Below are 13,758 nucleotides of genomic sequence, written 5' to 3'. Positions count from 1 at the left end.
TGCACTTTCTATCGTTGCCATGAGAACTAGCTCTGACCTCTGACCTCATTAACAACAATACGAATCCCTGATGATAACTGTCTGTCTTTATCTGCTGTGACATTTGTGCTGAAAACATCAATATCTGTCTTCACTTAATGAACATCAACACACAAACATGCCTGAGGTCACCTGATGAGCCACAACCAAGAGTCTGTTTCACAAAGTGTAATGAGTTGAGAAGCTACGTTACACCACTGTGGTCAGTTGGCATCTACTGTCCAACTGGAGGAGGCTGCAAATGGAAAACATTAATCTTTCACAGCAATGTTAATGTGTTGCTGCTGCTTTTAAGTTATTTTCAATCAGATGTATCTATCACCTGATTTCATACTTGAATTATTGTTAGACTGACAAAAGAAGTTTGAAAAACTAGTTTTATGATTGATTTTCTGTCATTTGTTTGGCAGCTAAGCTATTCGTTTGGAGTTGTATCTGACCTTTGACCCTGTGGAAAATTAATATATTCTCAGTATGATTTTTTTTGTGTTGTACTCTTACCTTGAGTGAACTTTTTGCCCATGGATATACACAGTATGAGTATACCAGTGAACAGGAGGAACAAAAAGATTGTGTACGCCAGCCTGGGAAGAGACATCAGAGGAGGAGCAGTCATAGACGGAGCTCGAGCTGTGAGACAGAAACGGTTTTGTCATCATCTTTTCTATTTAGGAACAAATGTTACATGAAAAGTAAATAAAGAAAATTGACATTTCATGTAGTGGCACAAAGGATTTCTTCTAAAAACTGTGGAACAACTTTAGAATAGATGCCAAGTGCTGTTACGTTAACTTTACCTTCCTCACTCTTTTGTCACGACCATGGTCCCTCCTCCTGCACATCTCCTGTGACTGAGAGGGCTTGTTACTAGCTGTTACTGGTACTACCCTTGATGGTGCACCAGTAGCCCTGACAGCTAAGATGTTGTTTACTTTACACATTTTTCTGCACGTATTGTGAGTTTATTTTTATTTTCCTCTCTTAGGAATGTGCTCAGTATGCCAGATTACCAGTCCAAACCTGGCTGTCATCTGGCATTTCATTAAAAACAGGCTGTCATGGAAATCACTGCATGGACTGAGGAACAGAAATCACTGAGTACAAAGACAGTGCACGGTGTTTTGTCAGCTCTAACATACAAAGAAGAAACCATGATGCAAACACGATCCAGAAACATCTTCTCTGTGCTAAAGTTAATATAAAATGGACTCAGGTAAATCAGGAAACTATTCCCTGGTTGGATGAATCAAAATTGGAAATTATTTAAGGAAAACATGGAACCTTTGACCTCTGAACTAAAGACAAGCAGGGTGTGCATTTGTGCCCTATGGGACTGACAGTTTGCACATCTGAAGAGGCACGATCAATGCTGGAAGATATCTACATATTTGCCTTTGTCAAATCAAAGGCAAACTGGGAGTTAAGGAGTATTGTTGTGTAGGTGGGTGAAAAAGCAAAGGTTAATCTGACTCTATGGTTCAAATGTCTGACTGAACTATATGCTGCTGTGGTGCATTATGGGTAATGTAGGCACCAAAAACAGAAACAGGAGGATGACTGTTCTGATTTTGGTTTTACTCCTAGACTACCAGATAACTGTTCCTAAAAGCCATCAGACAAAACCTTCATGAAATCTAACATCATCATCATCACCTCTCACTTCCAGCCAAACCTCTGGTGACTCTCCTTTTGTGGGATGAACACACTTGTAGGAGCCTTCGTTCTCCTTGGACACATGGATAAAGCTCAACCTTCCGTCAGACGTTTTTTCAATAAAAGCACCATTTCTGTAGAAAGCAGCACTGAAATTGGACGTAGACTCCTTTGCATATTTTTCCTTATAGGAGCAGTTTAGTGTCACACTGTCTCCCTCAGTCAGAGGAACAGCAGGACCCTGCAGGATGACACCAGCTGAAATGCAGAGAGAGAAACTGTGGTCTCTGACTCTGGTTTTTGTCCTTAGTTACAAAACTTTATTTTCACTTAAGCTACAACATCAACAATTTGGCATTACAAGCTTACTTGTCACTGTGATGTTGATGGTGTTGCTGCACTCCCTGCTGTCAGACTCACACCAGTACACTCCACTGTCTGATGGGTAGACACCTTTGATGGTGCAGGATGATCCATTTAATTGGCCCCACATTCACATGAAACAGAAGACTTTGTGGAGGTGTTTCTCTTCACTGTCCAGCTGCTGAAGCTGCCTGGCACTGCACAGCTCAGAGTCACGGTTTCATAAAAAAAGAAGACTGACCTGCTGGGATGGATGCTGAGAGTAGCAGCTGCAGCTTCAAAAACATCAGGTCGAGACACATCAGTTAACATGCAGTGTGTGGAGATCAATGACATGAACATCAGAGAAGTAACCTGTACTGATCGTAAGTGCTAAAAGAGACGGGAGACTCACAAAAGATTAACATGAGAGTCAGAATAAATATTCCATTAGACCAGCAAATATGAAGAGACGAGCTACAACACCCATTATAACTAAAATTGGATCAAGATGTATATTAATCTGCTGTACATGCTTATATATAACAGTCACGGTCTGCTGGGCTGTATCATTGGAGGGGCAAACTGGCATCCACTGTTTAGCCAACAGTACCCTGAGCTACTAGGATAAAACCCACAGACCCATTTTAATCCCCTGATGTTCCACAGATCTGGCTCCAACTAAGAACTTCTGTGTTTTCCAAAAAGTACCACAGAGTGTCAAAACACTCAGAAGTCTATGCAGTTACACAGTGAAGACAAATGATGAGAGGATTATTAATGTTCACGCTGCACTGAAAAAAGCTCATGACTTACAAACCATAAACTCATGTAAAAAGAACTAAAAGTAACATCTGTAATAGAAACATATTGATCTACCTTTAACAAAATCCAAACAGTGGATGAGAGTCCACAGTGAGAAAGTGGTAAGAGGCTCCATGGATTTCATATTATAGAAAAACACAAGTCCACAGTGTGTGGGAGAATAAAACATTTTGCCTCTTCCTTCTTTAAATCAACATCCATGTTTCAGTTTTAATTCTTAAATTCAGGAAGTGTGCTCAGCTGGCCAGTTTTGCTTTTAACGGTTTTAAAGGTTACTCAGTGAATGTCCCCAAAGTTTCTGTCAGCCAAAATAAGAGCTGTCTGACTTAAGCTACTTCAGTGCTTGATTATTTAATTACTAACCAGAGGGGACACTGGGTCATCTTTTATGAAAGGAACTTTCTAAACCAGCATTTTAAGTATTTTAATTACTTTATATGAAATGTTCAGATTGCATTAAAATAAGCAACAAGTGTAAAAATGCCCACAAGGTGGAGACAGACAGACACAATGCAGATGGGGACATTTGTGAGACTATTTTTCACATTTTTTGATGTCAAAGGCACATCTGCCTGGTTACTGTTATTTCTTCATCCCACTTACCACAGCAGATAGTTTCTATAATGCCAGGTTACAGAGTAACACAAGAGTAATGTTTCTAAAAGTAATAATGTATATTTTTTAATTTATTTAGAACAGCAGTAATACAGACAGACACTGACATAAAATGATACATTAAACCACAGCACATAATATAAATTAAAGAAGTATTTGACAAATCTCTTACAGCAGGTTTACAATCCTATATAAAGCAAATGCAGCCTGGAGCGTGAGCGGCACTGGTGAAGGTTTGCACTCTCAGAGTGCTTCTTAATAACATTGTGACATTCAATTTGTCCTTTAAACATAAAACTCATCAAATGCAAAAATGAGACAGTTTTCTGTTCAGTTTATATCATTTTAGATTCATACAAAATTGAACATCATTGCTGCTCAGTGTAAGACTATTGCTTTAATCCCAGTGATTGTTGATCATCTTCTTCACATCTTCTTAGAGACGATCAGGCCATTTCCTTTTAGCCTCAGCTCGAGCTGCAGGAAGAATAGAAACTATTTATAGTGCGACATTTTTCAAAGGTGACATTTAGTCACGTATAAGCTACTTCATACAACAGCAACAACACCTATTGTTTCCAGAGAACCAGCTCTGTTGACACATTGACTGTAACAAGGATATCAGATAAGTGTTTGTCAGCTGTTCTGCCACAGAAATGACTCAACAGCAGCTGGAAACTTTACTGTGAAACGTGATGCAAACAAGTGAACATCCATCCTCACTGCAGGAGCATGAACATACTGAGACACAACCAGGGGGCTGCATCACATGGTGTCATTTGACTTTGCACCACTGTGGATGCCCAGCTCCCCTTAATGTGGTTAGACTGAACCAAAGATTATAATAACTGTTTCTACTCTATGGTTTCACTCAGTCAAACAGACGTTGCCTTCAGGTGACAGGATGATCGTTATCTGTGTGTTAGGTCTGATATCATTAGCTTGTTCTGGCTCCAAATGCCCACCAAGCAGCAGCTTAAGAAGCAAAAGTAAAATGGTCAAATTCTGACAGTGAAGATGTCCAGGCCTGCATGAAAAACAGGACACTTTAGATTTAATGGAGGCAGAAGTTAGTAGTAACCTCTACTGTAGCCTTCTGATTGGTATATAACCTGCTCTACCACTAATGCATTCACACACACATTCAAAGTGACATTTTGGTTCACAGCACTGCATTAAACCCCTAAAAATTTTCATTTCAAGCTGTAAGGTTGGGGAAACCTGCAGTCAGCTGGGACTGCGGAAGCCTCTGGGATGAGTGACCAAATGTTTCTCCCACTGAAAACATTACGTCAAGTAGTGTTTGGAAACAATAAAGTCGAAAGTCCTTTCAAATGGTTTCTTCAGACATCAACCAGGTCTGCAACCTCATGCAGTCAGATTCCATCTTTAAAGCAACTTTTGTGCCTGATGACTAAAGTAATAAAGTCCAGCCTGAACCTCATGGATCTAAAACAGAACTTCAGAAATTTCTTCACAAATAGTGACAGAGTGAGGTAATGCTACTTTTCTTTGATAATCTACCAAAAAGAAAAATGCAAGATACAGAGACAAATATCAAAACAACACTGGAGGTTAAGTTATTTAGAGTTAGAGTTATTATACTCTCAATAAGAACGCACATTTACAGCAGTGGTTTAGCTCACTGGGTTCAGCAGGTGATGCATATGTCATAAAGCTAATACAGAAACCTGAGCTTTTACTCTGAGTTCTGCTCTCAGCTTTCATGTCTTCTCTCCACTGTCTTATTGCAATAAAGGCCTTCCAAAAAAGTGCATGTTAAAGATCAGTAAGAGAGGTGCAGCATCTGCAAGTAAGCCTGCAACTAAGGTGGCACCGTGCGCACAGGGCCTAATGGGTTAAAAGTCTGACATTGTGAACTTAATGTCCAGAGTGAAATTTTAGTTTTTGTAAAGTTTACTCATCGTATATGATAATAATTCATTTTTGACATTTCTTCAGCACCTATGTCCTCTGACACCTTAAAGAAAATTGACATAAACCAACATAATCAGGATTTTTTTGAAGTTTTCTTACCTTGAGCCCACTTCCTGTAGGTGTACACAGCCAGTATGAGTATACAGGTGTAGAGGATGAACAGCAGGATGGTGCTCAAAAGTTTGGGCAGAGCGATCGGAGGAGTAGGATCAGGATCAGGATCAGGGGTGGTCGCGGGAATATTATTCTCTGTTAGGAGATAAAGTTTTATCATCAGTTCTTCTGTTTAGAGCGAGCGTTACATAAAAAATGTTAATTTAAAATCCATATTTTGTGTTGATACATATGCAGAATTCACTGTGCATTTCACAAAAAACATTTCAAGGAAAGGACATGAAAAACAGAGCTTCTGTGAAATGAGTCAAAGTTTTCAGCATAAAGATATGAGATGTATGACAAACCTTATACCTGGCCTACTATACCACTTCCTGTGGTAGAACTGCTGCATATCCAGGAAGCAGCTCATATATGTGAAAAAACCTGACACACTTCATGTGACATTTCATTTCATTTGCTACAGTAGTTTGGTTTTATAACGAAACACACAGTCATTTCATTTCTGGATAAGAAAGCAAATTACTCCATAAATATTTTAAACCAAATCTAAAATTCTAGCACATTTCTCTTTTGACCTTTTTATTTATTTTCTTTTTTAGTAGGGATGTCGGCCGGCAGTGTGTTCTCATTCTGGGACATCGATTAAAGCATTTATCTGCCAAATACCAGCTTCATTTCCATCATAGTTGTCTGTTTAAGAAAAAAACTGGTTATTTCTCAAGAGTCTTCTCTAGACCCTAGGACTCTAAGACACCAGAAAAAGCAAGTGACTTTGTACTGTGTACTGTGTGCAGAAGTCAGGACGTCGGTGTCAGAGAAGTACACGAGAAGGGTGTTGCAGGACATGTAACAGGATGAGACAGTGATGAGGGGCGTGGTGGGAATAACAGATGGGTTTATGATGGGGTTGGGATGACATCAGAGATTAGCTCTGAGCTCCTTATTTGATATGGTGATGGACAAGCTGACAGATGAGGAGTTTCTGTGGACTATGATGTTTGCAGATGACACTGAAATTTGTATTTAGAGGAGTAGGGGACAGGTGGAAGAGAGCCTGGGGAGGTGGAGGTAAGTTCTGGAGATAAGATGAATGAAAGTCCCTAGAAGTAAGCTAAAATACATGTTTTTGAATGTGGGAGACAGTGCACAAGAGAGGCAAAGAAGAGAGTGCAGGCAAGGTGCTGTGGGCAGAGATGAGTGTCATGAGTGTGAGTTATGGCAAAAGGATAACAGGAAGAATGAAAGGGGGAATTACAAATTGATAGTTACAGCTGCTGTGATATATAGTTTGGACAAGGTAACACATCACTTCTCCCACCTCACAGCTGGAGGTGGGAGAAGTGACGATAAACAGCGAGAATAAAACTGAAAACTACTTGGTTAACTTTTGATTTAGGAATATAAAACTTTAGGTTAATCAATGTCCCGGAAATGTTAAGATTAAGTTTACTCTTTAAAACTTACAGTTTTAAACCTGACCTTCACCAGGCAGCATAGAGGGGTAGACATACTGGTGCATTATGGTGATACAGGTTTTGCTAATAAGTTGTGGTCAGGTTTATCCAACAAACATCCCATTTAATCACCAAGTTATAATTCAAACTGCTTTATGTATGTAAAAGTATTTATAGGCTGTCTGACGAAACCTTCATGAAACCTACCATCATCATCACCTCTCACTTCCAGCCAAATCTCCGGTGACTCTCCTTTTGTGGGATGAACACACTTGTAGGAGCCTTCGTCCTCCTTGGACACATGGATAAAGCTCAACCTTCCGTCAGACGTTTTTTCAATAAAAGTACCATTTTTGTAGAAAGCAGTACTGAAATTGGACGTAGACTCCTTTGCATATTTTTCCTTATAGGAGCAGTTTAGTGTCACACTGTCTCCCTCAGTCAGAGGAACAGCAGGACCCTGCAGGATGACACCAGCTGAAATGCAGAGAGAGAAACTGTGGTCTCTGACTCTGGTTTTGTTCTTAGTTAAAAAAAATTGCAAAATGTGTTCATTTTATTTTTACATAAGATACAACATCAACAATCTGACATTACTTAGCAAGCTTACTTGTCACTCTGATGTTGATGGTGTTGCTGCACTCCCTGCTGTCAGACTCACACCAGTACACTCCACTGTCTGATGGGTAGACACCTTTGATGGTGCAGGATGAGCCATTTAATTGGCCCCAGGTTTCACATGAGAGAGAAGACTTTGTGGAGGTGTTTCTCTTCACTGTCCATCTGCTGAAGCTGCCTGGCACTGCACAGCTCAGAGTCACGGTTTCATAAAAAAAGAAGACTGACCTGCCGGGATGGATGCTCAGAGTAGCAGCTGCAGGTTCAAAAACATCAGGTTAAAACACATCAGTTGACATGTAGTACACGCAGTGTGAGAAGATCAATGACATAGATGCTGAAACCTTTTCTGCCACTGCACAGATTCAAACCAGCGACTGTTTTGGACAAAAGTTTCCACAAACTCAACATTGCCAAGAACGACATGGTAATTTTAGGCTTTTTAGCCCCACGTCCTGCTACCAGGGGTAAAAAGGAGGAGCTCACGTTTAAACGGTTATAACACGGTGTCAGAAATATAAGTCCGGACATGTGTGGTACCCACAGAAACCTCTCAATCTCAGTTAAAATCTCATATAAACCATTTCTACAAAAACGAAACACAACGAAAACAAGTCATGATTAAACGAACAGTTACGTAAATGTGCACAGGTCCGCTAAACAAACAAAACCAAACAAGAAATTCTCCAGACTTTATGTAACCGGCTAAAGAAAGGTGAGTTATCATCCTATAGAGATATAGAGATTCCAAACACCAAGTTTCACCACACTCTGACCAAAATTCACTGAATGAGCCGCAAAAGAAGACCACAAAAACACATAGCAGCGCAAATGCGCTAAGACAGAAATTGGCTTACTGTTCAAATTTCGCAGTTAGCCATTAGCCACGTGATTATCAGCAGTTTCCACGGCTAACTAACCCATTTCTGTCAAAAACCTACATTTTAGACCCACCTACAGACACGTGACTGGATGGAGGTCACATGTAGTAATTTTGGGGCCACGGTGAGTTTGGCCTTGCAAGTTCTGATTGGTTGAAGTGACGTGAACGTGGCATCATTACTGTGATTCTATTGGCTCAAACGATTAAAAAGAGGTGTCAATCATGCAAATTTACCAAAAGAAACCAAAGTTACAGCCCCTCAGAGTTTAAAGGGCCAGAGGCCAATTAAACGCTCCATGCACTGCAGAAAAGGGCCATTACCATGTAAATGTGTGGTTAATTCTTCAAAAATGTATTAAAAAACAAGCATTTTTAGGCATGTTAGTAAAATCAATGAATTTCTGCTTAGTTTTATTTTGATACCAAAATTGTAAGCACAGAGTTTGTATTTGCGGAGAAATAATCAATTAATTTTGGGCATTTCATTTCAGAGCAGGAAGCTCAGAAGCCCCTTTGGGGCTCAAGAATAATGATTTCTTTGAAATGTTTTCTTTCCACTTTAATCTCTAATCTTAACCTTGTTCCATTTCAAAAAAAAAAGTAATTGGTTGCACAAATTTGAATTTATTTTTGATTTTCTCAAATCTGCACTGCACATCAAAAGAATACTTTCAGGTTCAATATACACACACTTAAATCTTTTAATAAGTGGCACTTAATGACACGGTCAGCTTTTCATGGTTGGTCATGCTTGACTACAGCTGGTACTTTATGTCTGTCAGTAGTAAAGGACTTGTTTTACAGCGCTCATCAGATTAACCAATAATCAAAAAATGGGAAAGTCCAAAGATCTGAATGAAGATCTAAGAAGTAACATACAAAGATACAGACTAAGACACACAAGCTTGACATTGGGACAGAGGGGGAAACAGACATGGGAACAAAACAAAAAGAGAAGATGGAGAGGGCGAGAGACATGATGGGCTGTGGAGAACACACATGGATGCACATGAAGGACAGATGAGACAAGGATGAAACACAAGGAGGAAAACCTGGGACAACTAAGGGAGACAAGACACAGAGAGAAGGCGAGCAGATACAGACATAAGTGGGGAAAGCTGTAAACTCAATGACATTAGAAGAACCAAAACTCAAACCTAAAACTTCTTAACATAGCAAAAAAATCAAACATCAACAAATATGTTAGCCTAAAAAAGTAACCTCAAAGAGCTGGGTCAAAGACCCAGAACCAAAACATTCTGCCAATAAGAGAGGTCAAACTTCCCATCAGAATTATGCCTGCAGCTTGTTGTTGGCTGTCACTAACATTTAACAAATATATTTAAATATTTCAACCTTTTTTTATTTTGTTGTTTTAAGTCATTAAAGATGTAAGAACAGTTGAAGAAACCATTAAAAGCCCACAATTACCTCAACATTCACTCCCCTGATGAGTGTATGGAAACGTCTGACCATGAATGTTCAAGAAAGGTTAATGTTAGCTTCAGGGAAAACTAATCCATGTAAATATTCCACCATGTATGAAGTGATGGGAGTTATAACAACCATGACAACTGATGTCGCATTAACGTGTATGAGAGGAAGTCAAATTCAAAATCATAAAATGCACAAAATCAGGAATCTGCGCAGCTAACAGGGGAGACAGATTACACCCGAGGACTCAAGTCATCAGTCCATCACAGAGCTAAACCTGTGAACAATTAAAATAACTAGTTAACCTAACAGGCATGTGTTTGGACCGTGGGAGGAAGTTAGACTACCAGGAACTCACACAGTCCAAACAAAGACACAAACTCCACTCAAAAGAGACTCAAAAGACTCATTGCAAATGAGAAAAACTGCATGCAAGCTATAAATGTAAAAACAAACAAAGATCTGTTGTTGACAAATATGGAATAAAAAGTCAGTTTTCTTACTGATCATGAGGCAGACTGGTGCGATCATCATCCTGTTTTAAAGATGACTTTGTTTGAAGTCTGAAAAATAATTTAAACCACATCCTGCCAAAGCCTTCTCACACCGTGCACAGCGCACACCCACAAAATAACATAAAAAAAACTCATCAAGTACCCTATCCTGGACCTGCAACACCTTTGCATTTATATCTAGAGACCCTAAAGTCTAAATGTCTTCTTTCTTTCTGTTCCTTTAGAAAAAGTAGTTGAATGTTTGGACTGTAAAACAGAGTTTTACAGATGAAACATTTTCTATATTAATATTACAAATATAAGCCAGGGTTACATAAACTAGGCCTAAGGTTGTGCATGTGCACAGTGGTATCTCTGCTAAAGTATAACACTCAATTCAATTTTATTTATACAGCACCAAATCACAACAACAGTCGCCTCAAGGCTTTATATTGTAAGGTAGATCCTACAATAGTACATACAGAGAAAAAACCAACAATCATATGACCCCCTATAGCAAGCACTTTGGTGACAGTGGGAAGGAAAAACTCCCTTTTAACAGAAAGAAACTTCCAGCAGAACCAGGCTCAGGGAAGGGCCCCTAAGTGACTTATATATCGCGTTTAACCAGAGCAGCGAAAGACCGTGTTGCTCTGAAAATGATGTGCCGGGAGTTTGCCGTTCTCGGCAGCTCTAGTGACCCTCGAGTTCCCGGCGAGCTATCGAGCTGGTGGGTAACAGACGTCTCTGAAAACATCGGAGCACTTTTGCAAATATGTGATATCTTGATCTAAGGAGCTTAGAAAGAAAAGCGTCTGGACTTCTTTAAGTTGCTTGAGGACGTTTCACCTCTCATCCGAGAGGCTTCTTCAGTTCTAAGAGTCAAATGGTGGAGAGTCCCAGATTTAAGCCTTGTGGGAGTTTCCCCCCAAAGAGGGACAAAAGGACCCCCTGATGATCCTCTACCTAATCACATGATCTAAGGTGTGAAAACGGGTGTGGGTCACAATCAGCCAGGGTTTTGGGTGAGCTCATTGTGAAACCTAGCCCCACCCTATCATGTGATTTCCTGAGGTCAAAGAAGCCATTTATGTCCACTGTGACGCCTTAACGCCCACTCACACTCTGGGCCATCTGACCTCAGGAAATCACATGATCACTGAAATCACTGTGAGCGACCATCTTTGAACAGAGGTGGTGGCCTACGACACCAACTGTCTGCCATCCATAATCCAGTTTTGAAGGCGTCCGGGAAGGGATGTTAAATCCATACTGTAGATCTGTGCAAACACAGAATACTGATTAGCAGCAATATAACAATTCATATAACAATTAAATGAAACAGGCTGTAATTGCATGTAGCTTGCATGTATGCTGTTTTTCTTGTTTTCATAGCTCTGGTAATATGTGTTTAAACTCAGTGAGTTGTGAAGTCTTTTCTTCTTCCTCATTTTCAGTAGAAAATGCCGTTCTTTAATTATTATCAGTTCAAAGTTCAACATAAGTTGTTTTTTGGCAGAGAAAAAAGAATACATATCACCACACAAGTGATGGGTCTGCCTGGCACAGACCCACTGCTGGAATGAGACAATTCTACTACAACAGCAAAAGCAAGACACCAAAGTTCTTTGTGTTACATGTGCACGAGGGAGAGCGTCGTTCCTTCACTTGACCCCAGTTGCTCTCGTCTGCTGCCTCGTAGCACTGCTCTTTATTGTTGTTACATGAATATGCATAGGTTCATTAACCCATGACGTCTTACATAGGTATACATGTGAACAAAGAGTACCTTGTCTGTGTGTCGTATAGGTATGTGTGTGGGTGTGTGGGGTCAAGATGTGACCCTGTGAAGACTCCCCAAAGCTGGTGCCAGGAGTCCAGCAGTCCACCTAAACAAAAGGCTCTTGTACTTAAACAGATACAGAGTAGGTGTCCTCCTATACCATAAATCAGTAAGAGAAGGTACGACCTCTCTCATGACCTTAATATGTGTGCGTATGCCAGAGTGGGTAGCATACAGAGTCTTTGCAGACTGTTAAGGATCAGACCTCTATCATTATGCAATCGATTATAAAACTCTAAGCATTTATGAGTACATATTTCTAAGCATAAATGACAATCAACAATATAACCCTAACAACAAGGATAAAGCAAACACCAAGGATCTATCTAACAGTTTCAAGGTTTCACATGAGAAATACTCCATAAAATAACACAATGAGTGTTTGTGGACACACAGTCCAGTTTTGTTGTGTTACTTGACATAAACTGCCTCATCTTTGTTATCAAATACATCATCAAGATTTTTTTTTACACTTCACTATCTTAATTAATAACAAGTGTGTGTGTGTGTGTGTGTGTGTATTTTCAGTTTTTGTTTTTTATTTGCCAGGTTGTCATCTGATCAGGCTGGAACTCAGAGTGCCCTGGGAAGAGCAGATCGAGGAGGCCACTGAGAGAAAACTCGCCAAGTACCAGGAACTAGTGCAGGAGTGAAGGGGAAGGGGGTGGGAGACACTCTATGAGCCCATAGTAGTGGGTTGTAGGGCTGCAGGATGAACACTCTGCAAAGTCCTTGACCAGCTGGGTGTGGCTGGGGCAATGAAGAAGAGGTCCATCCAGGCTGTAAGTGAAGCAGCAGGGAAAGCCACAAGGTGGCTGTGAATTAAGGGGCTGATCCGTGGCGATCACCCCCGGCTGCGTGTATGATGTTGCAAGATCCAAAATGCCTAATGACCCCAGGATACATCACTGAAGATGCATGCCAGTGCATCAAGGAGATGTTTCTTGCACAATCATATCAAATGTCTCTAACACATATGTATTGTTAACTTAAAAAATGTCCATGACCAAAAACCAACACACAGTTCTTTTGAGATAAATTTACATTCTGCTGTGAGACCAAGCTGTTGGACAAGCTGTCAGTTTGGCTGTTCTTGCTCTTCTCTCAGTCGAATCTCTTCTTGTTGTGGTTCTGCTTGCCCATTGTTTGGATGATTGCTTTGTCCTATGTTTTGTCTTCCTGTGCAACATATAACAAGTTATTTGCTTCTCAAAATTGATCATTAACATATTATGTTGTTTGAACACTCTGGTCAACATGTGGTTAAGCTAACAAACTTACATCTTAGATTGTGGAAAACAAGAAATATTTCAAATTAAAAGCAAGAAAGACTAAAGAGAGAATTTATCATGCATTATGCAGTTTTTCTTTTGAGCTGAGAGGGCCAATAAAATTCACATTGAATAGCTTTAAGCTATAGCAGATCACAGAGCACTCCACGCTTCAGTTATATGAGATGTCATATATTTATATTTTTAGCACAGACTGATTTTTGAACTTTTA

The 13,758-nt window shown here is 39.9% G+C and overlaps 1 protein-coding gene and 1 pseudogene across 1 annotated transcript; both read right to left on the bottom strand.

The window, feature by feature from the left end:
- Positions 1-242: 242 nt before the first annotated feature.
- Positions 243-2,983, bottom strand: LOC148103738 (Fc receptor-like protein 5; annotated as a pseudogene).
- Positions 2,984-3,910: 927 nt separating this feature from the next.
- Positions 3,911-10,470, bottom strand: LOC102777059 (Fc receptor-like protein 5). Its single transcript, XM_087839201.1, has 5 exons — positions 10,422-10,470; positions 7,594-7,857; positions 7,191-7,460; positions 5,512-5,661; positions 3,911-3,951 (listed from the first exon to the last, which is right to left on the bottom strand). Exons 1-5 carry the CDS (start codon positions 10,450-10,452, stop codon positions 3,911-3,913), a joined length of 756 nt encoding a protein of 251 aa, XP_087695327.1. The 5' UTR covers positions 10,453-10,470.
- Between the last annotated feature and the right edge of the window lie 3,288 nt (positions 10,471-13,758).

The sequence above is a fragment of the Neolamprologus brichardi genome, chromosome 3 (assembly GCF_056152115.1).
Source record: "Neolamprologus brichardi isolate AB-2024 chromosome 3, ASM5615211v1, whole genome shotgun sequence".
NCBI classification, from domain to species: domain Eukaryota; kingdom Metazoa; phylum Chordata; class Actinopteri; order Cichliformes; family Cichlidae; genus Neolamprologus; species Neolamprologus brichardi.
This window is presented reverse-complemented; position numbering and strand designations above follow the sequence as displayed.

Bases quoted from the DNA above. Each gene is read 5' to 3' on its own strand.
- LOC102777059 (XM_087839201.1), bottom strand. From the start codon at position 10,452: ATGATGATCGCACCAGTCTGCCTCATGATCA. The intron at 7,461-7,593 runs GTAAGCTTGCTA...TCTGCATTTCAG, and splicing joins CATCAACATCAGAGTGACAA to CTGGTGTCATCCTGCAGGGT. The intron at 5,662-7,190 runs GTAGGTTTCATG...ATCTCCTAACAG, and splicing joins AGTGAGAGGTGATGATGATG to AGAATAATATTCCCGCGACC.